Below are 15,057 nucleotides of genomic sequence, written 5' to 3'. Positions count from 1 at the left end.
AGACGATACAGCGATTCTTCAAGCAGCTCTTGTTTCTTCACAGGCCAGGACAGAACTGAACTGAAGGGTTCAGTCAGCCTGCTTATATAGAGCTCCAGTACGTTACTGTAACAACTTTCTAAAACTATCCAATCACTGAACGTCACTTTCGTTCCCTTATATGCATAACTATCTACAGTATCCCCCTGCTGGCCCAGGGTGAGAACTTCAGTACATAACAGGCCCCATTACCTTCGGTAGCTTAGGGCCTCATCAAACCTAAATCTGGGGGGAAAGTTCGGGAATCGCTGGATTAGGGCTTGTTTTCCTGGAAATTTCACAACTGTGCTGAGGCATATGTGTGAAACTAATCCGTCTCTGACTGTGTTTCATATTTGGATTCATGCTCCCCATCCTGATCACAATAAAAATAAATAAAAATTAAGATTTATTTTTTAAGTGAATCTTGTACAGATAGAATAAGGAAATATAGCGAAATGCAACAAAATACCGTGCAGTTTATTGGTTTTTTTAACAGTACAGTGGTACCTTGGTTCCTGAACGGCCTAGTTGTCGAACAAATCGGCTCCCAAACGCCGCAAACCCGGAAGTGACTGTTCCAGTTTGCAAACGTTTTTCGGAAGCTGAATGTCCCAACGCAGCTTCCGCGGCTTCCGATTGGCTGCAGGAACTTCCTGCAGCCAATCAGAAGCCACGCTTTGGTTTCTGAACGGTTTCGGGAGTTGAACGGACTCCCGGAACGGATCAAGTTTGAGAACCAAGGTTCCGCTATATAATGATTACGTATCAGTTCAGATTATCATTTCTCACTTGCGTGACTAAAATTGCTTCTAGTACTGCTTTTCCAGCACCTTAGCACTTAGTTCTGATCCCAGTATTGCACAAAGGACGTGGGTGGCGCTGTGGGCTAAACCACAGAGCCTAGGACTTGCTGATCAGAAGGTCGGCAGTTCAAATCCCCGCAACGGGGTGAGCTCCGGTTGCTCGGCCCCTGCTCCTGCCAACTTAGCAGTTCGAAAGCACGTCAAAGTGCAAGTAGATAAATAGGTACTGCTCCAGCGGGAAGGTAAACGGCATTTCCGTGCACTGCACTGGTTCAGCAGAAGTGGCTTAGTCATGCTGGCCACATGACCCGGAAGCTGTACGCCGGCTCCCTCGGCCAATAAAGCGAGATGAGCGCCGCAACCCCAGAGTCAGTCACGAATGGACCTAATGGAGCCGGCCCTTTACCTTTACCTATGTCAGTATTCCAGTGGGAGTCTCTTTTCCAATCCCACGACCTCCCCAGATTTTTCTTATCACAAGCTATATCGTCAGCTTTGCAACCCCATTTCCTTGCTGTTAATACTTGTCCCCCTTTCCTACAGGGAGTTGATGGAGGGCCCCAGCCGCTCCTCTGCCTCGACCTTCATGCCTTTCTCCTGGTTCACGGACAGCGGCAAAGGCTCCGCCTCCTCAGGAAGCACTGCCTCCCCCACCTCCTCCCCCAAGAACGAGGCCTTCAGCCGCAAGAAGTCTGCCTCACAGGTTATGAGTCCGTCTGATGGGTAATGGGCTGGTACCCCAAGCCCCATACTAGGGCATGGTTGGCAGTGGTGTAGTGTGTGTGTAGGGGTCACAGGGGTGGTTGCCCTGCAGCCTTATTGGAATTCACCGATTGGGTCTGCGTTGCTCCCGGACATGAGGAAGGAAGTCAAATGACACCAAGGGTTGGTTCAGAGAAAGAGTTCTTTATTTCTGCTCTCCGGGACAGCAGAAAGACACCTGCGTGGTGTGTCCACGGCAAGTCCAAAGAAATGAGAAATTTCATGCAGCATATATATCCTCCAGGCACCCTCTCCCTCCTTCCCCAGGAATCCAACCACGTCAGCCTATACACGCAGGTTGACATCACATATGTTCCTTCTCCGGTATTCTTTTTTTTTTTTTAATAAATTTTTTATTGAGTTTTCACATTTTATATAGACATAACAGACACAAAAAGACAAAGACAAACATGTACAGTTTCAAATTCTTACTTTCATAACCACGTTCTCTGACTTCCCCACCCCTCCCCTTCATGCATCCTAATTCCAGTAATTTGTTCAGCAAGTTCTTATCTCTTTACAATACTAAGTCATATTTTTAACTTAATTCTTCTTGATTAACCAAATTTAATTTATATACATCAATTATGATCATTACAACCTTTCCAAAGGTCGACCTAAGTTCCCTTCCACCAATTTCCCAATTTTCATATTAATTACTACACATAATAACTAAACATAAAAATCATAAAATAATACTGCTTTTAGATTCAAAAAACTCTCACCCCCCTCTTTCCCGGTTTCGATCCCCCAAAGAAATGTCCACAAATGTCAGTTCTTAGCCTGGATTTCTCACGTCCGAGGCCTTCAAATCTGTATCAGTCCCTCTACGTCGGTTTTGTTGGTAATCCTTTATGTTGGCCCTCAGATTTCGAAGACGCTCTATCTCAGTAAGATCAATGTTTCTTCCAGCCAGCCCTCCAAGTCCAAAAGCAAAAGCGGAGCCCCAATCACATTTCTTGCTTCTTTTAAGTCCAAATAGTCCAATTGTCCCAAAGGCTCCCTCTTTCTTCTTGCACAAATTTGTAATCCATAGTTCTTTCGATCTCCCCATAAGGGGATCTCTCCCTTCTTCATTCTTGATTTTCATCCAAATTCTCATTATCCATGTCTTGTTTTCCTTATATTCCCCATTTATAGGCTTTTGGTTGGCCCTTTCCTGCTGGAGTGTTTCCGCTCCTCCTTCCCTCTCTTCTGGCTCTAAAAATGTCTCTTCTGGTTCAGCTGCAGAATTTTCCTTTGTCAAGTCCATAACACAGTCAACAGGGTTGCTTACTTTAAAATTCAAGGTCGCCAGCTTTGTAGCCATAGCTGTGCTCTGGTCTTGAAGTTTTCCCACGAGAAAGAACATTTTTTCCAACTCGGCTTGTAATTTTCCATCTGCAGCCATTGTAATGTCTCAGAATCCCCCCTAGAGGGATTCTGGTTACTTAATAATCCTTCTCCAACAGTCGATTGCTCTTACTTATTTCTTCATTGTTTCCAACAACTTTAAGTCAAATGTAACCCATCTAGTCCACAAAGATAATAAGTAACAGATTTTTCTAGCTTATACAGCTCGTTTGACAGCTCGTTTGACAGCTGTCAAACTCCTTATGTTTCCTCAAACAGGCTCACTCGCGGATCGCTCCCGGCTCAGGGGGGGGGGGTGTACGACTTCTAAAATTCAGTTCTTATCCTCCAGCACAAAAACTTGCCAATCGTGAAATTAATAACTTTTATCTCACAAAGAGAAAGACAGTCTCTCCACCTTGGTTATCCGATTCTTGCTTTAAATGACTACAGAAAGGGGGGTGCGGACTTCCTTTTAGCACACCCCCGGTCGTACCAATTTCAAGGGAAAGAAGGTTTTTAGATCCAAATTCCGTACTACTCACGGGTTATTTCTTTTTCAGTCCAAATGTTCAAGGAAAAAAGTCAGCGCTCTCTGGCCATGGCTCGCGGCTTCACTCCACTGAAGTAGCGGGCCAAAAGGCTTCTTTGTGGGTCGGGGGGTGCAAATGGTGCCTGCCGAGTCACCAAGTCCACAGGCATCCGCGCCTGTGGTTTCTGAGGGTCCCCGCGTGGCAGCCGCGGCAGGACCCATCCTCAGTAGAGCCGATTCCCTCCGGAGCTCGGAGGGAATCCACCATTAACCGATCGCGCTAACCCGGAAGTCCCCTTCTCCGGTATTCTTAACCATAAAAGGGTATTCCTTCCTGTACTTCTGACCATAAAAGGGTATTCCTGTTCCTACTCTTATCTTGGAGCAAGAGGTCACCAACTCCAAGAACACACTCTGGCACTGTTCCCGGACTAAGTCTGTGCGTCAGAACGTAAGATAAGACCTAGACATGTCATCCCTACTCCACTGGAACAGCCAAGGTCATCCTTGCCGTCACGAACTGATAAAGGATAGGGCTCTGAGCACTTGTTTATACAGCCGGGTTTTTGTTTATACATTGACTCAGAGCTCAAGTTAATGGATTTTAGCTAAGGAAAAATAGGGATTTTGGTGCCCGTTTTAAACACAGTCAGTTTTGGGTTTGGGAAACCCATTCCTTCAGCCCCAGGTGCAAAATTGTTAGGGGCACAAAATGTCAGCACCCGGTGCTGCCTAAATACAGTTGCTGGGCTCCGTTGAAAACGGCTTCTCTGTGCAAACCAGGAAGGGAGCTTTCCAGACAACGAAACAACTCTTCTTAACTCTGCGGCTGCAACCTCCTGGGTGCCGTTGGTGCTGTTAGGCAGTTGAATGTGCATGTGTACTCTGTCCTTTTCCCTCCCTCCTACCACCTCCACACTGCCCCGGGCACTGACAACCCACGCTACACCACTGACAGCTTATGCTTATGCTGTTTTGGTGAGGCTGGGAAAGGGCAGCTTTTCCTAGCAAGCGTGAGCTGGGTTATTGGAAAGGGGGAAATTCATCGCCAAATGAGGAGACCCAGATTTGCATACAGTTTGTGTATATAGGTGTTGTGTGTCGTTGCTCCCCCCTCCCCCGGTTACACATGATCAACTCGTGTGCAACCACGTATATGCGTGGCACTGGGAAACAAATAAATAGGTTCAAACCAGGAAATGGAGAGCCGGAGAGTCCTTGTGCTTGAGAGGACATCCTCCCTGGAGCCCAGAGAGGATGTCAATGAAGGCAGAAGAAGCCCAAAGCGACCAGAGGTGCCCCATGGGGCTTTATTTAGGCTGCTCAGCCTTCCTGCCTAGCAGCAGGCTTATGGGATAGCGCAGCAGCTTTAGTTGAGGAGAGAGTTGTGTGAAGAGAGAGAGCAGGAGCAAGAGCAGAAAGGAAGAGGCATTTAGAGGCCTGACACGGGTGGCGCTGTGGGTTAAACCACAGAGCCTAGGACTTGCCGATCAGAAGGTTGGTGGTTCAAATCCCCGCGACGGGGTGAGCTCCCATTGCTCGGTCCCTGCTCCTGCCAACCTAGCAGTTCGAAAGCACCTCAAAGTGCAAGTAGATAAATAGGTACCGCTCCGGCGGGAAGGTAAACAGCGTTTCCGTGCGCTGCTCTGGTTCGCCAGAAGCGGCTTAGTCATGCTGGCCACATGACCCGGAAGCTGTACGCCAGCTCCCTCGGCCAATAAAGCGAGATGAGCGCCGCAACCCCAGAGTCGGCCACGACTGGACCTAATGGTCAGGGGTCCCTTTACCTTTACCTAGCCTCTTGCATGATTTTTGCATGTGTACAGGCCTCCAGAATATAGCCCCCGCATGTGTGGTGTTATTCCTGCATAAGACTGGTGTGTCCGTGTGTCCGTCCCCCCCCCCCCTTGCCTCCGGTACAGTAATTGTTTGTCCATGTGACACTTTTCTGCAGTAAACCATGCTCAATGTACCGCATGCCATCAAAACGACCAGCTAATTCTGTAAGAATTGCAATCTACCGCAACATTTATAAACAATAATGCAAATATAAACAATTTTTTATTTATTTATATTTTTTTATACCCCGCCCTCCCTGGGCAAAACCGGGCTCAGGGCGGCTAACATCAAGTATAAAAACAATTGATTAAAATACAACTTAAAAACAGGATTAAAGTACAACTTAAAATGCAGCCTCATTTCAGTGGAAGCCCAGATCAAAAACTGTTTTGGGGTGAGAAAACGTCAAATCTTCACCAAGGCCAACTATCCAGACTGGTCCTGCGTGGGCCAGAAAAAAACAAAGTGCCGGGGAAGTCCCCAAATAGGGGTTCCGTCACAGAAGGAAAAGGAAAGAGGGGGAGGGAATCAGGCTGGTTCCAAGCCAAAGGCCAGGCGGAACAGCTCTGTCCTACAGGCCCTGCGGAAAGAAATCAGATCCCGCAGGGCCCTGGTCTCATGAGGCAGAGCATTCCACCAGGCCGGAGCCAGTGTTGAAAAGGCCCCGGCCCCTGTTGAGGCTAATCTGACTTCCTTAGGGCCCGGGACCTCTAGAATATTACTATTTATGGACCTTAAGGTCCTCCGCGGGGCATAACCAGGAGAGGCGGTCTCATAGGTACGAGGGTCCTAGGGTCCTATGAATAAATATTCAGTGAAAACACTCGCCGATAGCAAGAGCTAACAATAAAGAATAAGGTGCGGATAAGTAGCAAACTAGAACACATATCCCAAACTGAATCTTGACCCCAGCAGCAACCCCTAATCGGTATCTCACCCCGATGTTTTCCTGCTAGGAACCATAGGCAGCAGAAGCAGCCTTTGTAGCTGGAGTCAGTCAGCCCCCCCCCACCCCCGGCCTGGTCGAAAAGGGCCAGGGTGAGAGTCACCTTGCAGGAATTTTCCTTAACCCTTCTCTGTCCTGCCAACAGGAATCTACCCTGAGTGATGACTCCACCCCTCCCAGCAGTAGCAGCAGCCCCAAGACCCTGAGCGGAGCTCATCCTGAGACGACAAAGTGCTCCTACCCCTACCACACCCTGTCCCAGTCGTCTGATGAGGTAAGTCCCCTGGCAAGCGATGCCCTGTTGCACCTGGGTATTTAGAACCATCTGCGCAATGCCACCGATATCTCCGCCAGGGACGTGGGTGGAGCTGTGGTCTAAACCACTGAGCCTCTTGGGCTTGCCGATCAGAAGGTTGGCGGTTCGAATCCGTGCAACGGGGTGAGCTCCAGTTGCTCTGTCCCAGCTCCTGCCAACCTAGCAGCTCGAAAGCACGCCAGTGCAAGTAGATAAATAGGTACCATTGTGGCGGGGAGGTAAACGGTGTTTCCATGCACTCTGGTTTCCGTCACAGTGTTTCATTGCGCCAGAAGCGGTTCAGTCCTGCTGGCCACATGACCCGGAAAGCTGTCTGTGGACAAATGCTGGCTCCCTCGGCCTGAAAGCGAGACGAGTGCCACAACCCCATCGTCACCTTTGACTGGACTTAACCGTCCAGGGATCCTTTACCTTTTTACCTCCTTCCAGTCTGCCCTTTAATGAGGACTAGTAACGTTTTTCTCTTGGATCCTGAACGCACCTGTTTTGGCTCAACCTGCTGTTCTTGAGAGCCGATATCTTGAGCAAAGGCTCACCAGCGCTCAGCCATGTGAACAACTAATAAAATAATCAGGGCCTCTGAGCATGGGCAGAATACACCACTCACTACCGACGGCAGCCCAAGCTCTCCTTTTATATTGTAAACCGCCCTGCGATCCTCAGATGGATAAATTTAATCAGTGCTGGTTTTTTGGAAAAATAGTGCCAGAATTCATCATTCTCTTAGAAGGACAGTGGTGCCCACCTGAGAGGTGCCTGAACTGAGTTCCAGTGCATTCCATCGGGGGTTGGGGGTCCTGAATTTAATAAATAAGTAAAAACTAAAACATCAAGATGCATTATTACTATTACTATTATTATTATTATTATTATTATTATTATTATTATTATTATTAGTGCTTTTCTTCTAGCAGAAAAAGGTGCCGGTACTATGTACCCCTGAGTACCCCAGAAAACAACAGCAACACTGATTATCATCATCATCATTCATTGCATACTCTCATAATCCTCTCTGCAGTTCCTGGATGAGCCTCTGAGTGCAGCTTCGACGTGGAGCAGTCAGAAAGTGGGACAGTGGTTGGAGAGCTTGAACCTGGAGCAATACATGGCAGAATTTGCCGCCCAGGAAGTGGACGGCCAGCAGCTCCTCCTCCTCGATGGAACCAAGCTGAAGGTGACGGAAAAGAGGGGTGAGGGGGGTTTGCATCCCAGCCACACTCCTGCTTTGCAAGCTCTGCTGGCGGGATGGCAATGCTTTTCTGCTTTAGTGGACTGCAGAGAGCTTTGGGGTTCTTTCTTTGACCAGTGGGTGGCTGGCGAGCCGCTGGTTTATACCACTAAGGTGGGTTTGGCTCTGACATGGTCGCTAGGGATAGCCTAACTACTGTTGCCTATGCTCTGGTAAGCTCAAGGTTAGATTACTGCAATGCGTTATACGTAGGGCTGCCTTTGAAGGCGGTTCGGAGACTTCAGCTGGTGTGGCCAGGTTGCTCACTGGAGCAAGACGGCTTGAGCATATTACACCGATCCTGGTCCGACTGCACTGGCTACCAATTAGTTTCTGGGCCCAATTCACAGTGCTGGTTTTCACCTATAAAGCCTTAAACTGCTCAGGACCGTAATACCTCAAGGACCGCCTCTTTCCATATGAACCTACCCGGACCCTGAGATCATCTTCTGAGGCCTTCCTTCGTGTGCCTCCTCCTCAAGAGGTCCGGAGGGTGGCAACACAAGAACAGGGCCTTCTCTGCAGTGGCTCCCCGTCTGTGGAATGCTCTCCCCAGGGAAGTTCGCCTGGTGCCTTCATTACACGCCTTACGTGCCAGGCAAAAATGTTCCTCTTTAACCAGGCCTTTGGTTGATCCAATTTACATCCTATGCCCTTTTAAAATGTGGCTCTTTGGGAGGGGGGGAGGTATTATTGGATTATTGATTTTATTTTTATTTTATATACTGTGATCCTTTTATGTGAACTGCCGTGAGACCTCCAGGTATAGGGCGGTATATAAATTCAACAAATAAAATAATAATAATAATAATATCCCCCTTGCAGATAAGGTTTGATACAGATACACAGAACCTAATTTTTTTAGCGAGCACCTAATTAACTTTTCCAGACACTGCAAAAAAAGGTGGCAAAAGTTATTTAGGACGGCACCTGCAGAATTAAAATGAACTCAGGAACTTTCAACGGGCAAGGAATCCTAGGAGTACATGAAGCTGTTTTGTCTGGAATATTTGTCCATGTAACCCAGTGCTGTCTGTTCCAGCCGTAGCCAGGATGATGCCATCATCCCTGCTGGAAACACTGGCTCGGGGTTATGAGAGTCATCGTTCAAAAAATCGGGATGGGTATCACTGTGGCTACCCTTGGCCTGCTGTACCCAGCAGGGACTGTCACAGGGTCTCAGCTTTTTCAACACCTGCCATTTGATTTTTTTAAACCATTGAAGCCAGGGGTTGAGTACAGGACTCTTCTTTTGACAAGATGGCACTTTAGGATGAGAAAAGAGAAAGAAGAGCAGATGTACCATAATGTCAGAGACTGACAGGCCACTGGGAAGGAGGACTGGAGTCTGATTTGGGAAAAGGGGTCATTGATTTGCGGGGAAATTGGAGGCAGGGGAAGTTTCAGAGCTGGAGGGCTGAGCACAGGATAGGTCAGAAGAAGGGGAAGAAGAGGCAGGTCAGGCAAAGGAAGGACCCAGGTGCTTCCCCACCCTCTCCTGCACCATTTCCCCGGAACCAGGAGGGGACTGAAGAGGGAGGAGCAGAGGAAGTTTCCACTCAGGCCTAGTCTCAGCTTGTCAGGGGAGGTACATAAACCGGTGGAGGGAGAGTGGTCCCCTGTTGCTGTAACTGCTCCATAGAGTGTGGACCCGGGAATAGCTGCCTAGACACTAGATTGTTGTGCGTAGTTATCCAGAGCTGCAGAAGTGGCAGGGTTATCTTAAACAAGAGAGACTTAACTATCTGCCATGTTCATTCCTTTGGCTGCGAAGTGCCCTTGACACACATTTGAGTGTCTGACCTCAGCTTACTGCCTAGTCAGCCAGCTTAAGAACATCTTCTGTGAAGGTGGTGTCTGAGCCCTGACCTCCACTGCAGGAAGAACGGAGATACAGAAAGTGATGCTATTGCTGATATTCAGGAGTGTCAGCTTGGGCCCATGACTGTGGGTGCCCGGGGCCATGGGTGCCTTGCAGTGTGCACTGAAATTTGTGGGTGCCCAGCCCCTTCATGGGGAATTTTGTGAGTGCTCGGGTACCCAGGGCCCCAGGAAGTTGGCACCTATGTGGATATTTGTGTGGAATTTTGTGGGTGCTCGGGCACCCAGGGCCCCAGGAAGTTGGCACTTATGTGGATATTTGTGTGGAATTTTGTGGGTGCTCGGGCACCCAGGAAGTTGGCACCTATGTGGATATTTGTGTGTGTGTGTGTGTGTGTGTGTGTGTGTGCTGAGGACACAAACTTCTGAACTTTGCATGTTCCAAATTCTCCCGCCATGTCCCTGCAGGCTCTCGGCGTCAGCAACTCTCACGACCGTTCCCTCCTCAAGAGGAAGCTGAAGGATCTGAACGCGGCCGTCGAGAAGGAGAGGAAAGCTCAGGAGAAAGTGGAGAAGCAAAAGAAGCAGAAGAAGAAAGAGCGGGAACTGGAGCAGAAGAAGAGCTAAGCTAAACGGAGTGTGGGGGGCGGGAAATACGGGGGTGGCCGCTTCCAGGAGCACGGGGCTCACACCCTCTCCACCCACGGCGCATTTCTAGGGTGGGGGTGGGATGGATCATCTGCAAACTGGGAAACGGACGGGGGAGGGACCAGAAGCAGGCGGCGCCCTGCCGGCGAAGGTTACGGGTTTGGGTGGGGGCTGAACCTGCTGTGGAACCGGGCATGACGGAGATGGCGGTGGCAGCCGGACACCACCGCCGATGGCCGAGTTGGGCCACGGAGGAGAAGGCGATACCTCTGCCCAGTGGCGTCCTCACCCCCTTTCATTGCCTGGACGGTCCAACCGCATGTTCAGTGGGCCCAGGAGCCCTCCTGATGCGGGAAGGGCGGTGGCGCAGATGCGAACCGAAGCCACGACCGGCGAACACCTTCCGATCACACCTCCCGTCGACTCCATTCCGCTCCCTCCAGCGGCCCGGATGTGTCCGCGCCCGATCGGTGCCATTTGGGTGTCCCCTCACACCGCCTCGTTCCTGCGAGGCGGGCCACGGCTGCCTCAAGAGACACAAGCCACAGGTACACTTGTGCGCACAAACACACTCACACACGATTTCCCCAAACGGAAAAGGACGAGATGAATGCACAGCACCACGACCTTGTCTGTCTCTCCCCACGCCCCAGCCCTGCATCCTCCCTCCTGAATAGGCTCTGCATCAGGTCTACTCAGGCCTGACTTCTTCCCCACCCCGCTCCACCTACCTGGCGACCTGCATTGCGGAGAAAGGGGGCAGGGGCAGGCTCAGCCAAGAGGAAGACATGTGTGAGAGAGCCACAGATGTCTGGTGAATACACAATGAGGAACCACAAGGAATAAAAGAAAGTTTTAAATTGTTCCCAGGATGTGCTCCTATTTTTTTTATTATTATTATTTTGCATTGAAGGGGAAGTGGCATGGTCTTGTTGTTGTTGTTTAGTCGTTTCGTCATGTCTGACTCTTCGTGACTCCATGGACCAGAGCACGCCAGGCACTTCTGTCTTCCACTGCCTCCCGCAGTTTGGTCAAACTCTTGCTGGTAGCTTCAAGAACACTGTCCAACCATCTCGTTCTCTGTCGTCCCCTTCTCCTTGTGCCCTCCATCTTTCCCAACATCAGGGTCTTTTCCAGGGAGTCTTCTCTTCTCATGAGGTGGCCAAAGTATTGGAGTCTCAGCTTCAGGATCTGTCCTTCCAGTGAGCACTCAGGGCTGATTTCCTTAAGAATGGAGAGCTTTGATCTTCTTGCAGTCCATGGGACTCTCAAGAGTCTCCTCCAGACCATAATTCAAATGCATGAATTCTTTGACAATCTGCCTTCTTTATGGTCCAGCTGTCCAGTGGTGGGGTAGGGGCAGCAAAACAGAAAGTGCAGTCTCCAGTATTATTTTACAGTGGTACCTCGCAAGACGAATGCCTCGCAAGACGGAAAACTCGCTAGACGAAAGGGTTTTTAGTTTTTTGAGTTGCTTCGCAAGACGATTTTCCCTATGGGCTTGCTTCGCAAGACAGAAACGTCTTGCAAGTTTGTTTCCTTTTTCTTAAAACCGTTAATACAGTTGCGACTTGACTTCGAGGAGCAACTCATAGCACGCGGTGTGGTAGCCTTTTTTGAGGTTTTTGAAGACTTTGGTGATTTTTGAAGCTTTTCCAAAACTTTTCCGACACCGTGCTTCGCAAGACAAAAAAAATCGCAAGACGACAAAACTCGCGGAATGAATTAATTTCGTCTTGCGAGGCACCACTGTATTGTTTTCTTTTTTGTCATCAAAACTGCCGAGCTCTTTAGCGCAGAGGGCATGGGGTGGCAAGAAAAATTGCTCAGGGCTGGCTACCCCAATTTTAAAAGGTTTGCAAGGGAAAAGTCGGTGCAGATTAGTCAGGTGTAGAGGCCAATCAATCAATCAATCAATCAATAATAATAATAATTTTTTATTTATACCCCACCCATCTGGCTTTTCCCCAGCCACTCAGGGCGGCTTGCAACAGAACATTAAAAACACAGTAAAAGATCAAACATTAAAAACTCCCTAAACAGGGCTGCTTTCAGATGTCTTCTAAAAGTCAGATAGTTGTTTACTTCCTTGACATCTGATGGGAGGGCGTTCCACAGGGCGGGTGCCACTACCGAGAAGGCCCTCTGCCTGGTTCCCTGCGCTCCAAAGGCTTGCGGATAGCTGCCTGAAGCCTGGAGAGGAAGAGGGGTCGTTCACACCAATCCCTCTTGCTCTCCAGGCTTCGCTTCGCTGGAGAGGCGCTGCACAGTTTTCCCTCTCTGCGCAGCACCCCTTCAGCGAAGCGGGAGGAGAAATGGAAGGGGCTCCGTTTCTCCTGCCACTTCGCTGAAGGGGCGCTGAGCAGAGAGGGAGAGAAATTTTTTCCCCCTGTTCTCCCCCCCCCCCCATGGTCCGGTGCGTCCTATAGAATGAAAAATACGGTAATTGTAGTTTCTGGGTCACCTTCAAAGGTAGCCCCACGTAGAGTGCATTACACAGGTACATGCAAATGTAGCAAAGAGCCTTTTCAAAGCGGAAGAGCAAAGCTCAAAAAGTCTTTTCAGGAGGTTGAAGAGAAATGGGAGGGACACTTTATTATTACTATTCGTTCCAAATAGCCACCCGCCCTCTCTGGCCTTTCTCTCACCACCTCAGTGTTTCAAATTGCTGCAGTTGTCTTCAGGACCTCATAACTCTAGCTATGTTTTCTTGTAAGCATTTTCTAGATCTTTTTACCTTTACCTTACCTTATCTACATCATGGATATGGGGTGGGTGTGTTTTTATCCTGATGAGATCCTCTCATCTCTGTGTATCAACTTCAGCAGCTGGGTGGGACAGCCCCCTTGTCAAGTTATCTGACATCTGATGATTGACACCTACCAAAAGTCCCTTATGCAACGCTTCACAAGCACCCAACAAGCTGCCAGTTCCCAGGTGGTTTCTCACCCCATATCCAGTTGATGGGCAGGTTCTGCCTCTTAAAGCATTGAGAACATTGATGAGCAGAGTTTTAATTTTAGGATATTGCTGGAGAATTTCTGGGCCTCCCTACCCTGCTCCTACTCCTATCATCACACCTTCAAAAAGAATTCTCCTGGCTGCAATGAGGACTAGAAACCTGGATTTTAAAAGTGTTGCAAACAATGCCCTTTCTCTAACAGTTAAGTCTCATCTCTTCAAGACTCTGCAGATCATACCCACTAAGAGTTTTAGCAAAGTCTTTGTTTTAGCAACCCAGCCAGATATAAATATTATTATTGTTGTTATTATTAGCTTAGGTCTTGTGTTTCCCTGTGAACTCATAGCAAGGACACAGACTCCTGTCCCCACATCACAGTGTGAATTCCATCCTGCTTTATTTTTAGAGCTGGAAATGTCAGGCTGCGGTGTGATTTATATATGAAAAATTTCACGTATGTGTTTTTAAAGACACGTGACAGGCACAAGTTGTCACTGCCTGGGCTGCTGTGATGTCACTCGATGATCTCACCAGTTGCAAGTGCTGAAAAGTAGAAATAAGCTGATCGCTTAAGTTCGATGGCCATCTGTCATGGATGCTTTAGCTGCGATTCCGGCATTGCAGTGGGTTGGACTGAACCATGATTCTACAATGGAGAAGTGTGTGCCTTTTAGCTTCTAGGATCCTACTCACACACTGTCACACCTTGAACCTGCAGTATCTGGGAAGATACTGTATTTTTCCATGTATGACTAGTCCCCCCCCCCAAAAAAAATAATGTCTAAAATTAGGGGGTATCTTATACATGGGGCCATCTCTCCCCATTCTCTTAAAACTGAGTCCCCCAAAATAGGGGGCATCTTATCGTCAAAAAAATGTGGTAATTTGGATCTATTATTTCTTCAAAGCTCAAGGCACAATAGTCCACAGAGGGATGTCCACACATGCTGAGCACGTTCCACGGTTATTCATTCTTCGAACACAACTCCATGCAATAAAGGAGAACAAACACAAGAGCTTTGCTGGCTGAATAAGAGGACTCGGTGTTTTTTTTAAAAAATAATTCCATGCATATGGCACTGGGAGTTTGGCGTCTGCAGAGAACAGAAGCCAAAGCTGCAGGGAACAGGAAAGAGCTCAGAGGATCAAAGGGACGCAAGACACACCTTGGGACCAGCGGTTGTGGGAGGAGACACAACAGTGCCTTTGCACCGGGTACATTGCGTCTCAGAAACCTGCCCTTGCAGAGCGTCCTTCGGCGTCTGAAGAAAGGACAGGAAAGGAGGAGTCCCTTTTCATGGACGCTCCCTTAAATGCTTCATCAGCTTGCCCCACGCTGGCAGGAAGAACGTGCCAAGACTGGGTGCTCTTCAGCGACTTTGCTCCAGAATAAAAAAAACACTGAAGCAAGGGAAGCCATACCTGGCATCTTGCTGATGGGACATCTATTCCTGAGGATGCCCCGATGACTGAGGGGTACTGCCCCTTGGGTCAGAGAGGCCTGAAAAGAGATGGCGGACAGAGTAGACGTCCATGGAAGGAACAGCCAAGAGCCCCTTTCCCACGGGGAGTTTTTCCTTTTCTTCTCCGCGGGATGACAAAAGCAAAGCACAAATCCATAACTCAATCCCCACCAAAGGAGCCCAACTATATGGGATATCAATGGCATGGATCTTTCTGCATGACCTAATGTTGCATCATCAAACTGTCCCGGTTTCTAAGCAGGATGGGGGACAGTGTGTCCTTCAAGATGGTGCTGGGCTTTCAACGCCAGTCATTCCTGGCCGTTGCTAATGCCAGCTAGAGCCAAAGGAGTCCGACATCATTGGAAAGGCCATATGATCTCA

General features: G+C 48.8%; 1 protein-coding gene and 1 long non-coding RNA gene across 5 annotated transcripts in view; both read left to right on the top strand.

The window, feature by feature from the left end:
* The window catches only part of SAMD14 (sterile alpha motif domain containing 14), a 30,940-nt gene extending 19,829 nt beyond the window's left edge, over positions 1 to 11,111 (top strand). For 2 of the 4 annotated variants that reach the window (XM_083470042.1, XM_083470041.1), the window contains exons 7-10: positions 1,368 to 1,527; positions 6,381 to 6,509; positions 7,570 to 7,725; positions 10,069 to 11,111. In XM_083470042.1, the coding sequence (XP_083326168.1) occupies positions 1,368 to 1,527; positions 6,381 to 6,509; positions 7,570 to 7,725; positions 10,069 to 10,227 (604 nt within the window). In that variant the 3' untranslated portion in view covers positions 10,228 to 11,111. The other 2 variants (XM_083470040.1, XM_083470039.1) reach the window with 1 other exon arrangement.
* A 422-nt stretch (positions 11,112 to 11,533) lies between these two features.
* LOC310690895 lies at positions 11,534 to 14,273 on the top strand. The gene is made up of 2 exons (XR_014518262.1): positions 11,534 to 11,634; positions 11,992 to 14,273. It is a non-coding gene; the product is annotated as an uncharacterized lncRNA (long non-coding RNA).
* The last annotated feature ends 784 nt before the right edge of the window (positions 14,274 to 15,057 follow it).

Source organism: Podarcis liolepis (genome assembly GCF_965112155.1).
Source record: "Podarcis liolepis genome assembly, chromosome: 13".
Classification (NCBI taxonomy): Eukaryota; Metazoa; Chordata; class Lepidosauria; order Squamata; family Lacertidae; genus Podarcis; species Podarcis liolepis.
Note: the sequence above shows the minus strand (reverse complement) of the source record. Positions and strands in the feature narration are given on the sequence as shown.